Below are 22,725 nucleotides of genomic sequence, written 5' to 3'. Positions count from 1 at the left end.
ATCCTCAGCTGGTGTAAATTGTCAAAAATTCACTGACTTCAGTGCAGCTGTGGCTGCCATGTGTACTTCTTTGTACACGGTAGGTTGCAGAAGTGCTGCCCAGGCTTCTGCACCAGAGCTTACTTTTCAGAGAGAGACGCACTATATGTGTTCACTGTAAGATCCTTTAATGCTCTGCCAGGTATAGCTGAGGTTAGCTTAAATAAGGTATGCTACACACACTGCCACCTAGTGGCTGAACAGTATAATACAATTTTACATCTGCTGTCATATCTACATTTCTACCATTCACAAAATGTACATTATTCATGCTATCTTCGAAGTATCAGTCTAAGTGTCCCTGAATTGTATTGGCTTTTCTAATTATACAACCTGGACAGGTAAACAACTTGGTATGCTGTCTGTCCATTAGTTGTAAACACTGGCTGCAGTCAATTGGAAATCTTGAGTTATCTTCTTGCTCTGCATGCGCCATCTGTAGAGTTTGCTTTGTTGATTGTTCTTTCTGAGGAACAAACAGTAGATGCTGACGGTTACTGTTGCACTCTTCAGTGTCAGTCTCGATCACATATGATCTAGGTGCCGAATTTTTTTCTTTACAACAGCTATAAGTTGTCCGTATTTTTTCTTCATCCAGTTTGAAGAAACTGGATGGAGAAACCCAGTCACCAGGTTTTAGATCAGGCAGTTTTCTGAGTGACATCTGATGTAGAAGTGTTCTTAAGCTCTTTTCATCTTTTTATCTGATTTGGCTACCTTCTTTATGTCTGGCCACTCTGGAGATAGAACTATTGTTCCAGCTTTGGAAAAGAACCTGAGTTGTTGTCCCATCAGAAGTTGTGTTGACTATATCCAGTATCTGCTAAGGTATTGAGCTGCAGCTCAGAAGAGCAAGAATTGAATCATTCTGCTGCAGGATTTTCTTGGCTCTCTGTCCAGCTCTCACAGCCTCTCTATTTGCTTGTGGGTAATGTAGGCTGCTAGTAATATGATCAAAATCATATTTTGTGTGGAATGACAAATTCTGCTGCAGTGAACTGGGGTCTATTGTCCATCATGAGTTGTTCTGGAATACGGAAATGAGCAAAAGTGCACTTCCGTTTCTTGATAACACTGCACCATGTAATTATTATTTTATATATAACATTATTATATATCATTATTTCTATATACCTGGAAAAACAGTCCTCTACAACCAGATATTGATGTCCTTTGAATTTGCATAAATCTGCAGCTAGTCTCTTCCAAGGTCTGTCTGGTAGACATGTTGTTATTAAGGATTCTTTGTGTTGTGTTAGTCCAGGGACTGACAACCTTTGTCACGTAGCCCATCAGGGAAATCCACTGGGGGACCGGGCCAGTTTGTTTACCTGCAGTATCCACAAGTTTGGCCCATCACAGATCCCACTGGCCACGGTTCACCATTCCAGGCCAATGAGGGCTGTGGGAAGTGGCGCAGGCCAAGGGATGTGCTGGCCACCCTTCCCACAGCCCCCCTTTGGCCTGGAACGGCGAACCGCAGCTAGTGGGAGCTGCAATCAGCTGAATCAGTGGACATTGCAGGTAAACAAACCACCAGTGGATTTCCCTGACAGGCCGCATGACAAAGATTGCTGATCCCTGTCTGAGTCTGTTAGTTCTGCAACGTTCACATGTAGATACTTCATTGTTTATGCCCTTGCTGTTGCTTGACCACCACACGGTTGGCTTGTCCACAGCATTTTGTTAATCCTTGATGACCTTCATGGATGAGGTTTAAGATTCCTCCTCTCATTTCATCTGGAATTACAATGCAATCACCTTTAATCATGAGTCTATTTGACTTGCTTACTTGCCCATGTACCACAGAGTAGCCTTTTGTCACATCCTTAGGGTATGCCTACACAGCAATTAAACATCCACAGCTGGCCTGGGTCAGCTGATTCAGGCTTGCAGGGCTGTGAAATTGCTGTGTAGACATTTGGGCTCAGGCTGAAGCTTGAGCTGTGGGATCCTGCAATGGGGGGAGGGTCCCAGAGCCCATATGTCTACACAGCAGTTTTACAGCTCCGCAGCCCAAGCTAGAGTTAGATGACCAGAGCTAGCTGCGATCATGTGTGGATCTTTTATTCCAGTATAGACTCTTCATTAGTATCCTTCAGATACTTGGGCCAGACAGCCCTAAAGCAACTTAGAACTTCCTGAAGTTGCATGTCTATCCAGATTGCTTTTTGTAACAGGTGTAGTCTTTTTTCACTTTGGGAAGTAAGTCATCCAGTGCTGGGAGGATATATTTTTCTTTCACAACTGCTTCATTAAGTCTTTTAAAATCCACACAGATTTAGTACTTTTCCGTTGTTCTTTATAATCTGTACCACTGGGGCACACCAGAGATTTTCTCTATTATGCCAACCTGTTTCATTCTCTAACTCAGTTTCCACTTTATGAAATAATGGTATAGGAATCCTGCGACGGATATGAACACTGTCTGGTTCAGCACTGGGTCTCTAGTCCAACAAGTTCTTCCACCTTTCTCACTATGTCCATCATGGCTGCCACACTGCAGCTGAGAAGGCTGTTGGTCTGTGGTCCTTTGATTGCATACTAAGACAAACGCTATACATTTAGAGTATAAGCTGTTTCTCTGGTGAACTGGCCTTTGCAGTTCAGACTACTTCCAGGGCTAGGTCAGAGCTGTATAAGGTGAGTTCATCTCTGGAAGCAGTTGAAGGTTATCCTAAGTCCCTTCTGAGATGACTGTGACGAGTGTTCCTGAGTCAATTTTGAAGTCAGTAGTCTTGCCATGAATATTCATTTTCACTCTGCAGGTAGGTTCTGTGTCATCACATGTGATGGATCCCATGAACAATGGCTCTTGATTCGTCTGTAATATTAGCCAACTCACTGACTGCTTTGCTGTGGCAAACAGCTACAGAATGTCCACATATTGTGCATTTATTACACCTTGAACCTTCGGCTAAACGCACATTCATGTTGTTTGCAGCTTCTAAGCTAGTTTCAGGTTTTTCATGTTGCTCCTGTTTCTGTTGGACTAGTTCTGACTGCTTTTCTATCTGCTGTTAAGATGGTTTTTAATTGTAGCTGCTGTGAACCCTTTTTTAATCTATTAAACCAGTAACCAGGTGGTCTGATATTTTCATGTTTTACAGTTCCAAAAAATCACGGTTTTCAGTCAATGCATACAAAAAGCTCTCAGAAAACATTCAACATTTTGCCCTGGTCCTTGAATTCTCAGGTGAAAAAATGCTCTTCATAAACCATATTTCTCTTAGGTTTAAAGAATGCATCAAACTAGCCAGAACCTTTCATATTCATCTTTATGATTGTCTTCCGCGAAGTCAAAGGATTTAAAGATATGCTCTGCCTGCTTCCCCATAGCATAAATTAAAGAATATACCTATAGATCAGGGGTTGGCAACCTTTCAGCAGTGCTGTGTCGAGTCTTCATTTAAGGTCTCGCATGCCAGTAATACATTTTAACATTTTTAGAATGTCTCTTTCTATAAGTCTATAATATATAACTAAACTATTTTTGTATGTAAAGTAACTAAGGTTTTAAAAATGTTTAAGAAGCTTCATTTAAAATTAAATTAAAATGCAGAGCCCTCTGGACCGGTGGCCAGGACCCGGGCACTGTGAGTGCCACTGAAAATCAGCTCACGTGCCACTTTCGGCACCCGTGCCATAGGTTGCCTACCCCTGCTATAGATCAATTTTCTTAAAGAGTTTGTAGCAATTCAATACCCTGCAAAATATTGCTTCCAGTCTGTCCATTGTAAAGGTCTGTCAAAGCTCAAGTACTCTAAGGAATGGAGAAGTAGCATGTTGATGAGATATTGCAACCTTTGTTGCTCTCATCCTTCTGTTTCTGTTCTCCTCTGGCACTAAGTTACTTCTGACACCATGTCATGTACCTCTTGTAAATGGTAACTTGCAGAGTTGCTACTAGCAGGTCAGTCTTCTGACCAGATATGGACGGGCTATAGAACTTACTTCTTAGAGAGATACATACTGGATGTGTTCGCTGTAAGATCCCTTAATGCTCTGCCAAGTATGACTGAGGTTAGCTTAAATAAGGTTGACTTAGAATAATTCAGTTTTACATTACAACTACTTACACAACCTGAGAATCTGTTGTCTGACATCTAGTTATTTGGATTTCATTTTAGTTTATTTTTTTATTTAAAGTGAGAACTAATTATTTTACTATACGTTTGGTAGCAGTTGCATCATCCTTCATGTAACTATAACTGATTTTAAAAAATTCAGGTAGATATTATTTGTATTGCGGTAGTACATAGGAGCCCTACTGCCCCACTGTGCTACTCTTGTACAAACATGGAACAAAATGACAGTCTTTACACAAAATAATTTATAACCTATCATTTTATTCGAAATGCAAATGTAAACACTGATTGATTGTTTCAACCAGGGAGAAACTGCAGAGAGTCATGTAAAATTCCGGAAGCCTTTTCAAACAGTATGGATTCACTTCGCCTATACACACCAAAACTATGTCTACCTGCATTTCCAGAATTCAGTACATTCACCCATCAAGATATTCTGGATACCCTAAAGGAGTCTCAACCCACTTGTGACTCCGACCCATACCTGTCCTGGCTTGTGAAAGAGAGTTATGAACAACTAGTGCCACACTATCTATTCCATATAAGTTTTTATACTGCACTCATCACATATTTGAGCACCTTTCAGCAGTACATTAAGCAACATGACTACATGTCTGTCACAAGCTTGTTCTCTCATCCTCCCCCCAAAGGGAGAAGCACATGCTGTTGAATGTTTTGGTTTGATAGGGGATTTTTAACTTCTTCTTCTTCCTCTTCTTCTTCTTAGTTAAATAAGTTAGTTGGTTGGTGTTTATATTAGAGAAGGCCAGGTCAAAGAAAAGTGCCTTGCACTTGAAGTGGAAAGTGGTGAGATTTGAGGTACAGTTCTATGGAGAGTTCATCCTTCAGTCCCATTTCCTCTCCCACACTGAGCTTTACTCTTCCTGTTGAGAGTTCCATTGTGCCAGAGGAGTAAAGTTATCAATTACGGTCTTTGTCTTGGAACTTTAGATGATCTTGTAGATAGCCTGGTCCCAGGTCATACAGAGCTTTGAAAATAAGGACCAAGACCCTTGAACTTGATTCAAAATTCTATGGAAAGCCAGTGTAGAGAGTGGAGAGAAGATATGATGTACTCATGGTAGTATGTATTGCTAAGGAGATGCACTGCAGTATTTCTTACCAGTTTGAGTTTCTTAAGTGCTGACAGTTTCACGCCTTGGCATATCGCATTGCTGTTGCCCAGCCAAGATGAAGGCAAGCATAACTGAAGCCAGGTCTTCATCCACCAGAAAGGGATAGCGTCTTTTAGTCAACAGGAGATAGTAGAAAGCACTACTCACAGCCACTAGTGATCAAAATAGCCAATGCCTCAGTCAGAGAAGGAATCTTCCCTAATTCTATCAAATGTGCAACAGTCTGACCAACACTGAAGACTAAACTCTTCCATTCTAGGCAACTGTTGCCCATTGTCAAAACTCCCATTCCATAGCAAGCTGACAGAGACGATAGCAAGAGGCCAACTACAAGCTCATCTAACTGAAGCTAACAGTCTAGACCCAACAGTATCTGAATTTAAGCCAGACCCAAGAACCAAAACTGCTGTAGTGGCGCTGTTGGGTGATTTCTTTTTGTCAATGGAGGAGAGGGCAGACATCCATTCTTACCCTTCTTGACCCCCCTGCAGAATTTGACACTGTTGACCATGATAGTCTGCTGATTCACAGGCGAGAGATATCGGGGTCCAGCATAATGCACTAAAATAGTTTGAATTCTTCCTGAAGGGATGCACCCAATGATTAGAGATGGAAAAGTGCACCTCCATCATCAAACCCTCTCTTGTGGACTTCCACAAGGATCAACTCTTCTTCAGTCATTTTCAACAGCTACCTGCAACCACTAACTTAACTGGTCAGAAAACATGGATTCAGGTGCCAGCAATATGCAGATGACACACAGTTCTGCCTATTCTTCACTGCATATGACCACCAACATAGCCCAGTGCTTGGATAAGATCACCTCACGGATGAAGAAAAGCTGCTGAAGCTGGACTCGAGCAAAACAGAGGTGATGCTGGTGGGCAGAGGAAAATATTCTGAATAGCTGTGTAGTCTCCATTGGCTGAAAATACACACCTACAATTCGTTGTTTCAGGCCAGAGTGTAGAAGGGAAGTTGGATTGCTTACTGATGCTACACTCTCACATTGAAAGCACTGCTCGTGGATGCTGCTACCAGCTTGGCTAGGAAACTTCATCTGTTCCTGGGGGACAAAGACCTGAATTCAGCTATTCATATCTTTGTCACCTCTCAGCTGGACTATAGCAGTGCAATATATCTGGGCATGAAGCCTTCAGCACTTAGAAAACTCTAACTACTACAGAACATGCAGCATGTCTCCCCAGTTACACAGGTTACTGTGAGCACATCAGATCTGTCCTCTACAGTGGCCTCCCACAGAATTTTTAATGAAGTTCAAGATCTCAGTCCTTAACTTCTAAGTGCTCCGTGGCCTGGGCCAGGATATCTAAAAGATTATCTCAAGCTCCAGGGTGAGGACTGTTGTCAATAATTGTGCTTCTCTGATGCAATGGAACTCTCGACAATAAGAGTAAAGCTCCCTTATGTGGGAGACAGAACTTTCTCCAGGGGTGGTCCTAGACTATGGAATACATTCCTCCAAGAACTAAGGACCTTCACAAACCTCATCACTTACCACTCAAAGTGCAAGGCACATTACTGGTCTTCTCTAATATAAACTCAAAGCAACAGGTTTGCCTATAATACAAACCAAAACAAAACCACATACTATCAAACTAAGACTTTCCACGGCACATACTTTGCCCTCTAGGGAGAGGATGAGAGAAAAAAACAACACATAACAGATACATTGTCATGCTGCTTAATGCAGTACTGGAAGGCACTCAGGTACTGCGGCACGGTATTAGAATAGAATAGAATAGAATAGAATAGAATAGTGACTTACTATGATTCTCGGTAACAATAGCACACATTGACAGTATAGGAGATGGAAGATAAGTATTTTGGGGTCTAAAAATCAAATTCTCCTCTCAAAGAGAGCTAAGTAATTTTTCATCAAGATTACAGATTAAATGATTTTTCTACACTAGATTTCTTGTTATCAAAAGGACCATATGAATTTGCAATGGTAGAGTGGCCTAGTATATGCTTATAGTGGTAGACTGGCTCAGTATATGCTTTTGGCACTGTGTAATGGAACCATCACACTCTCTTGAGCATTGGGGGGGTCACAGCCCACTTAAGTAAGGTGCAAAAAAAGAAAAGAAAAAACATTCCCGACTCAATACTGGAAAATAAATCTGCTTCCTTTGGCCACAGGTCCAAATACAACACAAATGCACAACTCATTCCTTCCACCTAGCCCAACTGTTCACAAACCACACAAGGCTGTTTCTTTCAGCCAATAATTCACTTTGGAAAAACAAAAAGTAGTTTTTACTGTGATTACAATCCCTTGGTCTCAGCACAGTCCTTCTTCGTTCAAGCCAGGCAGTTCCTCCTTTGCCGTAGCTGGACTTTGGCTCAGAATCTGCTAGGCTAGGAGCAGTCCCGAGAGCAGCTCCTCTGCCTTCACAGCAGCACTTCTTTCACTCCCCACACCACTAGATGTATCTGATTCTTTTTTATGATTCCCTGGAGTCCAGAGAAACAGTTAGTTCCATCTCGCAACAGCTGAACTAGCCATAGCTACCAGCTCTTCTCTCCAGGTCTGGCTGCTCAGGCAACCTTTAAGAACACAGAACCCATCACAGTGACTTCACTTGTTTACAGTAAATGCAGTAGGAAAATTTGCTAGCTGACTGCTTTAACCACTAAGTCTGAGGAAACGCAGGGAATGTTCCACCAAAAGTGGAACAGACTGACTGACAGGGAAGATATTGGTCCTTTGTGTGCCAACTCAGTAGACACAAACTGTACTAACATCAGCTTAGTAGGCCAAACAATAAGACAACAAGATGAAGCCTACTAGAAATCCAGGTGGAAAATGATGACTTAACTATGCTCTCTAAAGGCCTAGGGAAAAGATCAAAGAGATGTTTTACAATGTTACCAATTAAGCACTGTGAGTAGGATTGTTTGTCCATCTTTTCTATCCCTCACAGGGCGACTGCGCCAGCACACTAAAGCAGAGCAAATCTGAAGTAGACCCAAAATTCTAAAGTATTGACCGTAGCTCTCTAAGTTGGGCATAAATATTTAAATTCAGCTGTACTTGAAACTCTTGCTTTAACATTAACGGAGACATGGAAATACTAACACTTCATCTAACCTTTCCAGACAAATGAAAACTGATGGGCTGATCCGCATCTTTTCCTCAACCAAGAAATGGCTGAGCATCATAAGCAATGGATAGAACAAGGACTAGCCATCACTGTTTAGAAAAGGAGCTAGTAGTGGAGCAAAACAATATGTCTTGATAGACATTTTTCTCCCCCATCCAGCTACAAAATATTGCAGCCAAAGCAAAATCTAAACCTATTAACACTTAGTTATCTTCAGATGAAGACAAAACTGCTTTGAGATTCAAACGTAACATCTTAAAAAAAGAGACTCAATTGTTAGCAGTTGAAACTCACATTTTTAAACATTAAATCTTATAGAAAACGACAATGAAAAAATAGTTTCTGATCACTTGATCTAAAGTAAACTTATGACTAAATTAGTAATAATATATTAAATGCTCTGAATATATAACATTTGAATATGAAATAACTCATCAAGAAGGAGCCATTTTCTTAGCTTTATTTTGTTTATTGAGACAGGAAGTCAAGAGCTGTATACAAAGACATGAGAAAGGGCAGACATTTTCTGTGTTTTTAAGGTAGGTCTTGGGTTTTTTTCAGGGAGATATGTTATATGGATATAGATACGAACACTTCCTTCCACTTCCAAAAAAATCTGAATAAATATTTTTTGTAACTATGTAAAGAAATATTAAAATCATTGAAGTTTTCTATAAAGAAATAAGAGGAAATATTTGGCAAAAAATGTAATATTCTGCCTTAAGCGAGTGGAGGGGGGAAAATGCTATATATATTTCTAGCCACCTACAAAAGTCTCAACAAACCATCATATTGCCAACAAGGAAGCTAAAATACTCACCTGTTCAATCTCTTTGGTTTTTGTTGCAATTGCTTTTGAGCGGCCAAGGAGCTGGTTGTCTTCATATAATTCTGTACTATCTGTTATATTTGTCTCTGTTTCTTCTGTCCGTTCAACATATAATGGAGCTGAGGACCCCGCCTTAAAAAAACATAAGTAATATTAACATTGTTTCTCTAGCTTCATTAAGTTCTATTTGATACAATTACTCAAATACCATTTCACTCTTTTTCAGAAATTTCTCAGTACAAAATTTTTACCACAGAAATTTGAAAATTACACTTATGGATATGACATCAACAAATAGTTAATTTATGAAAAATTATACTTTTAGTGAAATTCAAAAATGCTCCGTGAATCAGTCCCTTGATCATGTTGGACATCCCTATCAGAATCATTTATTTGATCTTTGTCTGAGAAAGAAGTTGGAGAGATGATACTGATAATGACAGCACTGTCAAAACTAGAAATCAACAATGAGGTGTGCGGTGAATCTGCTACAGGCCACCAGGCAGGATTCAAAACTTCATGGAAGAACTCTTGTGGCATTCAAATGTACAGGAGAAATATTGATGGGGGGATTTAACTACCCAGATATCTGTTGAGTAACAAATAAAAACATGCACCAGAGGATTCCTAAATTAATTAGAAGTTGACTTATGAAAGTACTAACAATGTGCATGAAGATGTCAAAGACAGAAAATATAAACTGTTCATGACCCATGGAGTTTAGACGCCAACTAGAAAAAGTCATCTAATTTACTCTGTGCTGATAGGAAGGAAATGACTGAGTATGCGAGGATAACAGGGAAGCTGAGAAATAATGACTACAAGGTACTTGAATGCACCATCATATAGAAATAGGTTCACAGAACAGTATTGTTAAAGGGTGTTTAGATTTTATAAATGTAAAATTGATGAAGAAATCTAGTAAGGCTTGACAGAAGTACTGTCCATTGTGGGGGATGACTGGGGAATAATAAGACATCATAATTAAGAGGAAGAACACAAGAAAAAGAAACAGCTAGCATAGTCCTGAGGGCCTGTTGAAAACTTTTGAGACAATAAAGATAATTTAAAAAGCACAGTAAATATTGTTACTGTATTAAATCTTGTAATGCTGTCTCCCATTCATTTGAAAGGGAGTTAAGCATGCTAAAAAAAGGTTAATTCAAATAAAAATAGTTCAAACAACATTAAGAATCAGACCCAAAAAAATTGATATTAGGAAAAATCTAAAGCAGCCATTATGTTTATAGCTCATTTTGTTGTGACCAGGTTGAAAATTTCTTCAATACCTCATAGTCAGAGAACTAAACCTATAAACCCTGGTGAAAAGTACCCAGGCTGTGATACCTCCCCTCAAAGCCTCAGCCCAACCCCAATCCTCCCATCTATTTAACTTTCATTCCCACATTTTCATTTCCCAAACCAACAGATCAACTCTGTCTTCTGCAAAATTCTATCCTAAGTAAAATAAATTCCTGGCTCCCCCCACACTCCAATTCTCTCTCTTTCTGCTTTACAGAGCTGATGCACCCAAAGGCCTTGGCTTCGCAGCAGTTCTGCAGTGTGCCACTCTGTTTCTTCTTCTTCTCACTCTTCCCTGCCTTCCTTTTAGAAAAATGTCTGTTATTTTGTTTTCTTCCAAGAACAGCAGCTTCTGCTGGTCTGTTCCCTGCTTCCCCTCTTGCTGAAAGAGCAGTAACACTTGTATCACTCTGCTGCTCCTTTCCTGGAGGGGAACGATGGCTCATATTGTACACTATGCAAATACTCAGATACTATAGTGCTAGGCACGGCCTTAAACCCTAGACAGATGTAAACTTTGACTCAATCAGTTGAGTTTTGGAGACATAATATCTGACTTACAGTACTGTACTATACTATTCCATGGATCATTATTAAATGAAATTTTTTCTTCAGAATAAACAATGTTAGGAACAAGAAATTGCCATCCAGTGACCAGAAGCTCGGCATTAATTGGTTTATCTGGAGGCCTAGATTTATTTTGTGATGGGGCATTATATTTGGTATGGGGGGGAAGGGCAAGGGGCTAGAAGAACTAGCATGAAGGTGCCTTCAGTCCCAAGAACTGTTGGGGAGATGGGAGAGCAAAGGCAAAGGGGCAGCATAGCTTGCTGCCCCAACATATTTCAATCGGCCAAATAGGCTTAGTTCTGGGGCTAGTAGGTATTGTAATGTAACTTCTCCTGCCCTGTATACATGCATACACACACAAGCACTCTCTTTACAATCTTTGTGAACATTGCTATTTCACTGAAGTAGTACTAGGTAAGAGGCAGAACTGTGGCATGTTTTGCTCCGTACTTCCTGGAGATGCACTGAGTTAGCTTCAGGATCTGCTAAGTCTTCCACATGGTCCAGTACAAAACATCCACAATTTTACAAATAACATTCTAAATAATAAATATAAAACACACACTTAATATAGTAATCATTTCTGTGTCAGAAGAAAGATTAAGTGCATCATAATAATGACAATAACTACAAGAGAAAAGGATTATTCCTTCAATCTAATTCTTTTTAATGCCAGAAGTATGAGGACCACAAGAAGAATATTTCAAGAAACCATACACAGACTATTTTGTTATTTCCAAATTATTTAAACATACATGTAACACACACATATACAACTATATATTTACACAAAAGGACTCATCTGAATTTAACATTCTGAGCAGAAGTTTCCTATGTAGGAAAGAACCAAATTATACGTAGAACTTTATATAAACAGTAAGTGCTACTTTATTTTTCTCTAAAATGACTAACTGAAGAAGCATTCATTCCTATTAATTACTGGAAAACCTAATGCAAATTATCAAATTTTGCCTCTCAAAATTCCCTTGAATCATACAATTATAGAATATTAGAGGTGGAAGAGACCTCAGAAGGTCATATAGACCAATCCCTTGCTCAAAGCAGGACCAAAACGAACTAAATCATCCCAGCCAGGGCTTTGTCAAGCCAGGCCTTAAAAACTTCTATGGATGGAGATTCCACCACCTCCCTAGGTAACCCATTCCAGTGCTTCACCACCCTCCTAGTGAAATAGTGTTTCCTAATATCCAACCTAGACCTCCCACCACTGGAACTTGAGACCACTGCTCCTTGTTCTGTCATCTGCCATCGTTGAGAACAGCCTAGCTTCATCCCCTTCAGGTAGTTGAAGGCTGCTATCAAATCCCCCCTCACTCTTCTCTTCTGCAGACTAAATAACCCCAGTTCCCCCAGCCTCTCCTCGTAAGTCATGTACCCCAGCCCCCTGATCATTTTGTTGCTTGCTCATTTAGGACCCAATCCTGCAAGGAGCTTAAATGAGAGAGCAGGGGTCCGCCAGCACAGGCTTCCTGCAGGTTTGGAGTTTTTTAGTTCAATGTATCCATTTCAGTTCAATGTTAATTTATACTATGCTAACAAACTATGTGAATTTTTCAAAAATAATTAAATCTCAGAAACACAAGATCTCACTACAGCATCCTCCTATTAAATATTTTCTGTCAGATGGAGCTCTACTATCAACTCTTTGCTGAATTGCATATTTCATAAATCATAAAGTGCAGATAAGCAAAATGTTAGAGTTGCAATATTTTAAAATAAATATATGAATGTATCAGTCTTACATCATATTCAGTAATTTCAGGTAAATTGCTTTCATCGGCCTTCTCTGATTTTTCAGCTGCCCATTTGCTTGCAGCTTCTGCAAGTTCCTTTTCAGATAGCCTGCTGCTTTTATCCAAAATCTGTACACAAAAATGAATGTTACAGGTTGGATTTAATATAAAAATACCTTGAAAAGTTCAAAAAAGCAATTATTCAGAATCAGAAACAATACTTTCAAAATGGGAAATAAACCATGGAAGTCATGTTTGTCTACTGGAGTAAGAATTAGAAAAATCCCCAAACCAAGGAACATGCATTTTCCTAAACTAAAAAAAGGGCAAACTTTTCAGACTTACTTTTATTAAGGTCAAGGAAAACTAGGCAAGGTTATGTAGCAGAGATAATGGAAAAGTGTTGACTTAAGACTTTGGAATTAAATAAAAAAGATAAAGAGATCAAAGGGAAGCTATGTGAAAATATACAAAAAGGAGAAGTTGGAGCAAATGTAAGATTGGTTTAATAGCTCTGTCTGGTTTGCAAGGATAAAAGGCTATAAACAAATCTAAATACAAATAAAGGATAAGTACTGTATACACTACACAAAGGAATCTAAGTTAGTTTGTCTTTTTCATCAACAGAAGTTGATTCAGTAAAAGATACCATCTCATTCACCTTGCCTCTAAGTTAATTATAGCAATCAAGAGACTATTCTGTAAATTATTTAAGTTATCAGAAAACTGCCTTCATTAAGACCACTAATTTTTGAGGTGAAAAGGTGGATAATGTAAAATACAAGTTACCCATGTTTTGGGGTCTTTTTAATCTACCTTTTCAAATGGAAATGGTCACATCAGTAGTGTTTTAGAAATGGTCTCCTACTAAGTGCATGAACTTGACTGTTTTGTTATTGAGAGTGGTATCCATTATAAAACATCCATGTACAAAGGAAACACCCAATATGAAACAGATAGCTCCCCAGATCTTGCTTCAACCTGGTGTATATTTTATGTACATATTATTTACAGAAGTGGGTTCATCTAGGGGTATGGCTACAGTGGAGAGTTGCAGCGCTGGTGGTGGGTTTACAGCGCTGCAACTTACTCACCGTCCACAATTGTAAGGCACATACAGCGCTGCATCTCCCTGGCTGCAGCGCTGGCTGTACTCCTGCTCTGCCTGGGGAATAACTATTGCAGCGCTGGTGATGCAGCGCTGCTCCACCAGTGTGGCCACCAAAAGCGCTGTAATTGGCCTCCAGAGTATTCTGAGGTATCCCAGAATGCCTGTTCAGCCACTCTGCTCATCAGTTCACACTCTACTGCCCTGGCCTCAGGTGACCTGTCCTTTAAATGCCCCGGGAATTTTAAAAAAACCCCTTCCTGTTTGCTCAGCCAGGTGTGGAGTGCAATCAGAATCTTTCCAGGTGACCATACCTCCACGCGCCAAACAAGCCCCAGCATGGAGCAATGGCGAGTTGTTGGACCTCATCAGTGTTTGGGGTGAGGAAGCTGTGCAGTCACAGCTGCGCTCCTGCCGTAGGAATTACGATACCTATGGTCAGATCTCAAGGGCCATGCTGGAAAGGGGCCATGACCGGGACGCGGTGCAGTGCAGGGTTAAAGTGAAGGAGCTGCGGAGTGCCTATTGCAAAGCCCGCGAGGGAAACTGCCGCTCCGGTGCTGCCCACAAGACCTGCCATTTTTACAAGGAGCTGGACGCAATACTTGGGGGTGACTCCACTGCCAATCTGACGACCACGATGGACACTTCGGGGGAGGGGGGAGGAGGGGGAGGAAACCGAGAGTGAGGGTACTGGGGTGGAGGGAGACACCCCGGAGTCCCAGGAGGCATGCAGCCAGGAGCTCTTCTCAAGCCAGGAGGAAGGTAGCCAGTTGCAGCAGCCGGTACTTGGTGAAGGACAAGCAGAGGAGAGGGTTCCCGGTAAGCGGCTTTTATTTTCAGGATGGAAATGTTTCGGGAGAGGAGAGAGGGTTAGGGCTGCATGCATGCATGCAAGCCTAGATGTGGAATAGCCCATTGATGTGGTCTATCACATCGCGATAATCGGCCTCGGTAATCTCTTCAAAAGTTTCAGCTAGAGTGTGGGCAATGCGCCTGCATAAGTTTATAGGGAGAGCCACTGTGGTCCTTGTCCCAGTCAGGCTAACGCATCCGCACCACTGTGCCGCGAGGGGTGGGGGGACCATTGCTGCACATAGGCAAGCTACATAGGGGCCAGGGCGGAATCCGCATTGCTGTAGAAGACCCTCTCGCTCTTCCCAGGTGACCCGCAGCAGCGAGATAGCTTCCAGGATTAACTCTTGTGGAAAATGCTGGGAGACTGTTCAGTGTAGATGCCTCCTGCAGCAGTTCGCTTTCCCCAATGCACAGAAACCCCTGCACATCCCTGAAGCAATCAGTCCCCCTTACTCACCATTTTGTGGCTCCTGTGGGTTATGTGCGCTCTGTTTGGTATGGGAAAAGTATGCTAAAGTGAAGACTGTAAACTCCTTCACTGCGTGGGAATAACTGTCTGGGTGAGATTATAAACAAGGCAGCCTCTGTTAACTGTTGCCATTTTTGCCTTTCGAAAAGTGCCCTTGACTACTCGACTGCTCGTATCATCCACTGCTCAGAGGCTACAAAACCTCAGGAAGAAGCCGCGAAAAAGCAAAGAAGACATGCTGAAAGCAGTTATGGATCACTCTGCCAGAGAGAGTAAAAAACTGCAGGACTGGAGGGAAAGGGAAAGCAGGCTCCACCACAGAAACGCAGCAGCTAAGAAGAAAAGCACAAAACAGCTGATAAGCATCCTGGCGCGCCAAGCGGACTCTATCCAGTCACTCGCAGCCATGCAGGCAGAGCACTACCGTGCCAGTCCCCCCCTCCCCCGTCCCAAAGCTCTTTCCCTTGTGCCCCAGTGTCAGCTCCAAACCCCCTTCCCAAGCATCCAGGTTCTTACCACCATCAGCTGCCCCCAACAGCCTTGAGAACTACGACCCTTACCCTCTGCACTCAACGTCCATCACCATGCAGTATTTTCATCCTGAAGTGCAGCAGTCATTGCACAGCACTCCAGACAGGACTCATTCAAACCTGTGACTGTACATTTCACCACCCCACTCCCCTGCCTTTTTAGGTTCCCAAAATGTTGTGCGTCTGTCAAGAAAGTTATTTTCTTTTCAATAAATGAATTCTTGGCTTTGAAAACAGTCTTTATTATTGCAGAAAGTCAAGGATACTGTAGCCCAGGAAAGAAACAGACACTGCAAATCATTTCAGGAAAAACAGATTCCTACTAACATTGTAACCACTGCACTTCATTCCCGTGCAAGGCACCAAACATTACTGTTGGTTTTCAGCCTCAAATTCATCCCTCAAGGCATCCCTAATCCTTGTAGCCCTGTGCTGGGCCTCTCTTGTAGCCCTGCTCTCTGGCTGTGCAAATTCAGCCTCTAGGCGTTGAACCTCAGAGGTCCATTTCTCACTGAATGTTTCACCCTTCCCTTCACAAATATTATGCAGGGTACAGCACGCGGATATAACCGCAGGGATGCTGCTTTCCCCCAAGTATAGCTTCCCATACAGAGATCACCAGCGCCCTTTTAAACGGCCAAAAGCACACTCCACAGTCATTCGGCACCAGCTCAGCCTGCAGTTGAACCGGTCCTTGCTCCTCTCAAGGTTCCCTGTATACGGTTTCATGAGCCAAGGCATTAACGGGAAGCGGGGTCTCCAAGGATCACAATAAAAGCAGCAAAGAATCCTGTGGCACCTTATAGACTAACAGACGTTTTGGAGCATGAGCTTTCGTGGGTGAATACCCACTTCATCAGATGCATGTAGTGGAAATGTCCAGGGGCAGGTATATATATGCAGGCAAGCTAGAGATAATGAGGTAAGTTCAATCAGGGAGGATGAGGCCCCGTTCTAGCAGTTGAGGTGTGAAAACCAAGGGAGGAGAAACTGGTTTTGTAATTGGCAAGCCATTCACAAGGATCACAATGGGCATTTCGACGTCCCCTACTGTGATCTTCCGGTCTGGGAAAAAAGTCCCGGCCTGCATATTCCTGAACAGGCCACTGTTCCGAAAGATGCGTGCATCATGCACCTTCCCAGGCCAGCCTGTGTTAATGTCAATGAAACGCCCACGGTGATCCACAAGCGCCTGGAGAACCATACAGAAATACCTCTTCCGATTAATGTACTCGGATGCTAGGTGGGGTGGTGCCAGAAAAGGAATATGTGTCCCATCTATCATCCCTCCACAGTTAGGGAAACCCATTTGTGGAAAGCCATCCAGAATGTCCTGCACGTTCCCCAGAGTCACGGTTCTTCTTAGCAGGATGCAATTAATGGCCCTGAAAACTTGCATCAACACGATTCCAATGGTCGACTTTTCCACTCCAAACTGGTTCACGACCGATCGGTAGCTGTCTGGAGTTGCCAGCTTCCAGACTGCAATAGCCACCCGCTTCTCCACTGGCAGGGCAGCTCTCAATCTTGTGTCCTTGCGCCGCAGGGTAGGGGCGAGCTCAGCACACAGTCCTATGAAAGTGGCTTTTCTCATCCAAAAGTTCTGCAGCCACTGATTGACATCCCAGACTTCCATGACGATGTGATCCCACCACTCAGTGCTTGTTTCCCGAGCCCAAAAGCAGCGTTCCACGGTGCTGACCATTTCCATGAATGCCACAAGCAATTTAGTGCCATACACGTCAGGCGACTCGATATCATTGTCGGACTCCTCACTGTCACTTTGGAGCTGAAGGAATAGCTCAACTGTCAAACGTGATGTGCTAGCGACACTCATCAGCAAAGTCCTCAGCAGCTCGGGCTCCATTTCCCACAGAAATCGCGCTGCACAGAAACCGTTGGGAGACTCACAATGGCGCCAAAAGTGGACGGAAAAACAGTGACTGCTGGGATGTGAAGCGATGCACCACGGGGCATTGGGACAGGAAGCGGAATGACCCGCACCCTTCCGTCCCCTTCCCACAACCCATGGCGCCAAAATGGGATGAGGTGCTCTGTGGGATAGCTGCCCATAATGCACCACTCCCAATAGTGCTGCAAATGCTGCAAATGTGGCCACACTGCAGCGCTGGTAGCTGTCAGTGTGGCCACACTGCAGTGCTTTCCCTACACAGCTGTACGAAGACAGCTGTAACTCCCAGCACTGTACAGCTGTAAGTGTAGCCATACCCTAAGACTCTGGGTGTATGTATAATTATGTTTAAAAAAAAAACTACACTACCAATTAAGACTGAAGTCCAAAAATGGTAAAGGTTTTCTAGATTCTCTGAAGTTTTGCCATCACTCCCACTGCTATTCATCTTGTCTCACTCTTAAAAAAAAGCCCAAAACAACCAAACTGTGAAAACAAGTGTGCCTTACACCATGACTTGAAGGTCAATAAATTTAGAATCTGACAAAATGGTAGGCAAAGCAAATTCTACAATGAGGACCCACAATAAGACTACATCTCCAGATTCCTCATGATTACACTCACAGACTCAATTCTCAACTCCATGGTATCACACAGAAATAGAATTGCTCTCTGAAGTTAAAAGGATCAAATCCCTGTTAGGCTTTACAAATTAAAGTTAACATCTTTGGTTGAACTCAGAAAAGAACTGGAAACTACTGTGGATCATGGAGTACTGCAGTGTTCTCTCTTTTGTAAGTAATCTTTACAGAAGTCAGGAGGCATTGCAAAGAGAGAGGCGTCTGAGGTGCATGGGAAGGGAGGTGATAGATCTCCTCCTCCTTCTCCTCCCCTAGCACACTAGCTCACAAAGTGAGCAGCCCAATCCATTTTTCCCAGCTGCTCAAAGCTTCTTGCATACACCCAGGAGTAAATATCCAATCTTTCCAAGATGCTCAATTTTTCTATATTCTTTTTTTGTAGGAAAGAACACTTTCAAACAGACTCCTCCTCAGACTCCAAAAACATCCTGTACCATAGCTCCATTACAATCTCCTCCCTTTCCTTGATTGAAGTCCTTGACAATATTTTAAAATAAAATTTTACCCTTGTATTTGTCATTGATAGCCAGCTCTGCAGGATATGAAGATAAATTCAGATTCACACCACTTATATCATTTCAACAACCCATAAACAGGAATCCGTAAGATATCAATATCCATGGATTACAGCAAAGAGAAAAGGGCTCAAAGATATGCAATTTAATTCTTATAAATCATAAGTAAGGCTACCATTATGTCACAAAGGTCACGAAAGTCACGGAATCTGTGATTTCCTGTGATGTGACACTGGGGGCCCCCCATAGCTGACCAGTCGCCCTATCGTGTGAAAAAATGTTATCTGACTGAATGTGCTACTTAGGGTGTACGGAGCATGCTCGCACGAACTGAGCATGCTCAGTAACATCCACTGAAGCCAGCAATGGGGGACCCTGGCAGCAGCTCAGCCTCCGTGGGGGATCCCTGCAACTGACTGGCTGCAAGCACTGGCGGGGACCCCTGAGCTCCCCAGCTGCCACTGCTGGCAGGGCCCCCCCTTGCAGCTGCTCAGCCGCCACAAGCAGCCGGTCCCTGCAGCTACCAGCTGCTGTAGGAAGAGAAGGGGCAGGTATGTTTTTAGTCACAGCTTCCGTGATTTTTTGTATCTTGCCGGTGACCTGTCCATGATTTTAACTAAATATATCCATGACAAAATCGTAGCCTTAATCATAACTCAATAAATGTATATATAAAGAAATCATCAGTACACTAAGTGTAACACAAAAGTAAAAAGATCCAAGGAGGATTAAGTTAAAGTGAACAACATTTAAAACCATTTTCCTTCTGAATGAAAGCATCCACACAGGGTTTAATATGCTATAACTTATACATACTGACTAATCACCTTAACTGTCCAAAAAACTTTCCGCATGTAGAGAAGCCTTCAGTGTGAGTTGCCATTTAATTGATACTTTCCCAACACAAGTCAAGTTTCCTAATAAATACAGCACTTAGATACTATTTTATAATTAGAAAAGTATGTAAAGCACAAATCTTCCAAGTTCTTATAAGAAGTTCTAATTCAAGAGCTGTGAATATTGCCAAACTTTCTTTTTTAAGTATGCAAAATAAAACTGTAAAGTCCTTTCTCAAACAGGCTGCATAATTCAAAAAAAATAAACCTGTTTTGTTACAGAAATAGATTTCATGGCCTAGTTGCTATAGACTTGTTATAAGAGGATGGCAACACAGGTGTAAACAATGCCCAGTTCCACAGTCCCAGCTAATGCTGAGGATAAGTGGAAACCCAAGCTAAGATGTTATTTTGGAGAGGCAAATTAGCTACAGAGGTGGCAAATTTATCATCTAAAAGAAGCCTTAAGTCCATTTTTGTTAGCTTAAACAGAGCTCTATATATCTTGCCATATACTTATACTGTAAGATATTTGGGATAGGGATGGTCTTTTTCTTATGTCTGTATAGAGTCTAGTATAATGGGGTCCTGAGCACTACCACAATACAGAGAACAAATACACTATCCCCACCTGTCCTTACAGGGCCAGTTTTAAAAATAATATGCTAAAGATATTATATATAAATATGCATACATGCTGATATGCACATGTACATAAATAAACAATATAAAACTATATAGCCAAAAATAAGGCAGTAAGTCAAACAGCATTTAGGTGGTGTGTTGGAAGCACAATTTAGTTTTTTAAACAATGAAATATAACACTTAGCTTTTGAATTATTTTCCGTTTGTCGTCTTATACCACAATTTTAACAGAATTTTGCATTTAACCATTTGTAACTGCATCAAACTAAATTTATACAAGATTTAAACTGGATCAGGGGTCGGCAACCTTTCAGAAGTGATGTGCCGAGTCTTCATTTATTCACTCTAATTTAAGGTTTCACGTGCCAGTAATACATTTTAATGTTTTTTAGAAGGTCTCTCTCTAGAAGTCTATATATTATATAACTAAACTAGTGTTGTATTGTAAAAAAAATTTTGAAAACTTTGTGTAAAGAGTTTCATTTAAAATTAAATTAAAATGTTGATCTTACACCGCCAGCTCACTCAGCCCGCTGCTGGTCTGGGGTTCTGTTCACCTAGGCCGGCAGTGGGCTGAGTGGGGCCTGCAGCCAGGACCCCAGCTGGGAAGGGTCTGGCAGCCAGAACCCCAGACCGGCAGCAGGCTGTGCAGGGCTAGCAGCCAAGATCCCAGACCAGCAGTGGACTGAGTGGCTCATCCCACTGCTGCTCAGGGGTTCCATCTGCTGGCTCCTGCCAGCTGGGATGCCGGCTGCCGGACTCGCTCACCCAGCTGCCAGTCTGGGGTCCCGGCCCTGCCCACTTACAGTGGGTACCTATCTTCTCCGTGGTTCTGGCCCATTCTCTTCCTCTCTCTGCACCAAGCTAAGGGTGGAAGTGGACCGAGCACAGGGCTGGGGGTGAATGGTCTGGAGAGGAGCTAGAATGAGAGAGGAGGCTCAGGGTTGGGGCAGAGGTTTGGGTTGGAGGCACTTACCTGAGCAGCTCCCATTTGGTGTGATGGATGCAGGTGAGAATGTGAAGGGGGGTGCAGGAGCTCCTGTTTGGTGCTCAGGGTGGGGGTGGGAATGTGCGGGGTGCATGGGATGTGGTGGGGGCTGGGCATGTGGGGGGTGCAAGAGTCAGGGCAGAGGGCTGGGGGCATGTGAGGGGGGTGCAGGTGTCAGGGGAGGGGGGCTAGGTATGTGTGAGGGTGCCAGAGTCAAGGCTGGGGTCATGGGGGGAGGGGGTGAAGGAGTCAACAGAGGGTTGGGTAGTACAGGGCTCAGGACAGGGGCCTGGGGGTGTGTGTGGGAGGGCAGGGGCCTGGGGGCGTGTGGGAGGCAGGCAGGGCTCAGGACAGAGGGCTGGGTGACTGCCCCCCCGAACCCCGCCCCCCTTCTTGCCCCGACTACTCCCTCCTGGGACCCCACCCCCTGTCAAAGCCTCCCCGCCCTTGTCCCCTGACTGCCACCCTAGGACCCTACCCCCTACCTGTCCCGACTGCCCCAACCCTTATCCACACCCCCACCCCAAGACAGACCCCCCTGGACTCCTATGCCTATCTAACCGCTCCCCGCCTCCTGACAGGACCCCCAGAACTCTGGACCCATACAACCCCCTCCGCTCCCTGCCTGCCCCAACCCCTCTCCACACCCCTACCTCCTGACATCCCCCTCCGAACTCCCAACTCATCCAACCCCCCAGCTCCTTGTCCCCTGACTACCCCTCCAGAGACCCCCGCACCTTAACTCCCCCCCCCCAGGACCCTCCTTGCTCCCTGTCCCCTGACTGCCCTGACCCCTAACAGACCCCAGGACTCCCATACCCCATCCAATCCCCCCTGCTCCCTGACTGCCCCCTCCAAAGACCCCTCACCCCTAACCACCCCACCCAGGATCCCACCACCTATCCAACCCCCCCTGCTCCCTGTCCCCACCCCTTATCCAACCTCCAACCCCCCACCATGGCCCCCTTACCATGAGGCTCCCTGCTCATCCAGAGCCCTGCCGCCACACAGGCAGCGCTCTGAGAGGCGGGACGGGGCTGCGCTCCAGATGAGCGGGGAGCGTCTTTCCATCCTCACGGAGCCAAACACTGCCCCGCAGGAGCGCATAGCCCCAGCCCCAGACTGCTGCATGCACGGTTGCAGCGCTCCAGGTGAAGGCGGGGGAGGGGCCGGCGACCCAGCACGCTGGCCCAGAAGCGCGGACCCTGCGGCTTGCTGCTTCGGCAGGATTTTTAATGGCACACTGGAGTCTCAGCAGGCCCCAGCGTGCCATTAAAAATTGGCTCACGTGCCATCTTTGGCATGTGTGCCACAGGTTGCCGACCCCTGAACTAGTTTAAGTGTGCCCATAAAACAAATTAAAAAAACCTGATTTTA

At 43.5% G+C, this 22,725-nt stretch overlaps 1 protein-coding gene across 17 annotated transcripts in view; it reads right to left on the bottom strand.

The window, feature by feature from the left end:
• Positions 1-22,725, bottom strand: part of PPHLN1 (periphilin 1) — a 125,503-nt gene that overhangs the window by 35,255 nt on the left and 67,523 nt on the right. For 15 of the 17 annotated variants that reach the window (XM_050936310.1, XM_050936304.1, XM_050936297.1 and 12 more), the window contains 2 exons: positions 12,856-12,975; positions 9,212-9,352 (listed from right to left, as the gene is read on the bottom strand). In XM_050936310.1, the coding sequence (XP_050792267.1) occupies positions 9,212-9,352; positions 12,856-12,975 (261 nt within the window). Of the gene's footprint in view, positions 1-4,368; positions 7,835-9,211; positions 9,353-12,855; positions 12,976-22,725 lie in introns of those variants that run through there. The other 2 variants (XM_050936302.1, XM_050936301.1) reach the window with 2 other exon arrangements.

Source organism: Gopherus flavomarginatus, chromosome 1, assembly GCF_025201925.1.
Source record: "Gopherus flavomarginatus isolate rGopFla2 chromosome 1, rGopFla2.mat.asm, whole genome shotgun sequence".
Taxonomy (NCBI): Eukaryota; Metazoa; Chordata; order Testudines; family Testudinidae; genus Gopherus; species Gopherus flavomarginatus.
Note: the sequence above shows the minus strand (reverse complement) of the source record. Positions and strands in the feature narration are given on the sequence as shown.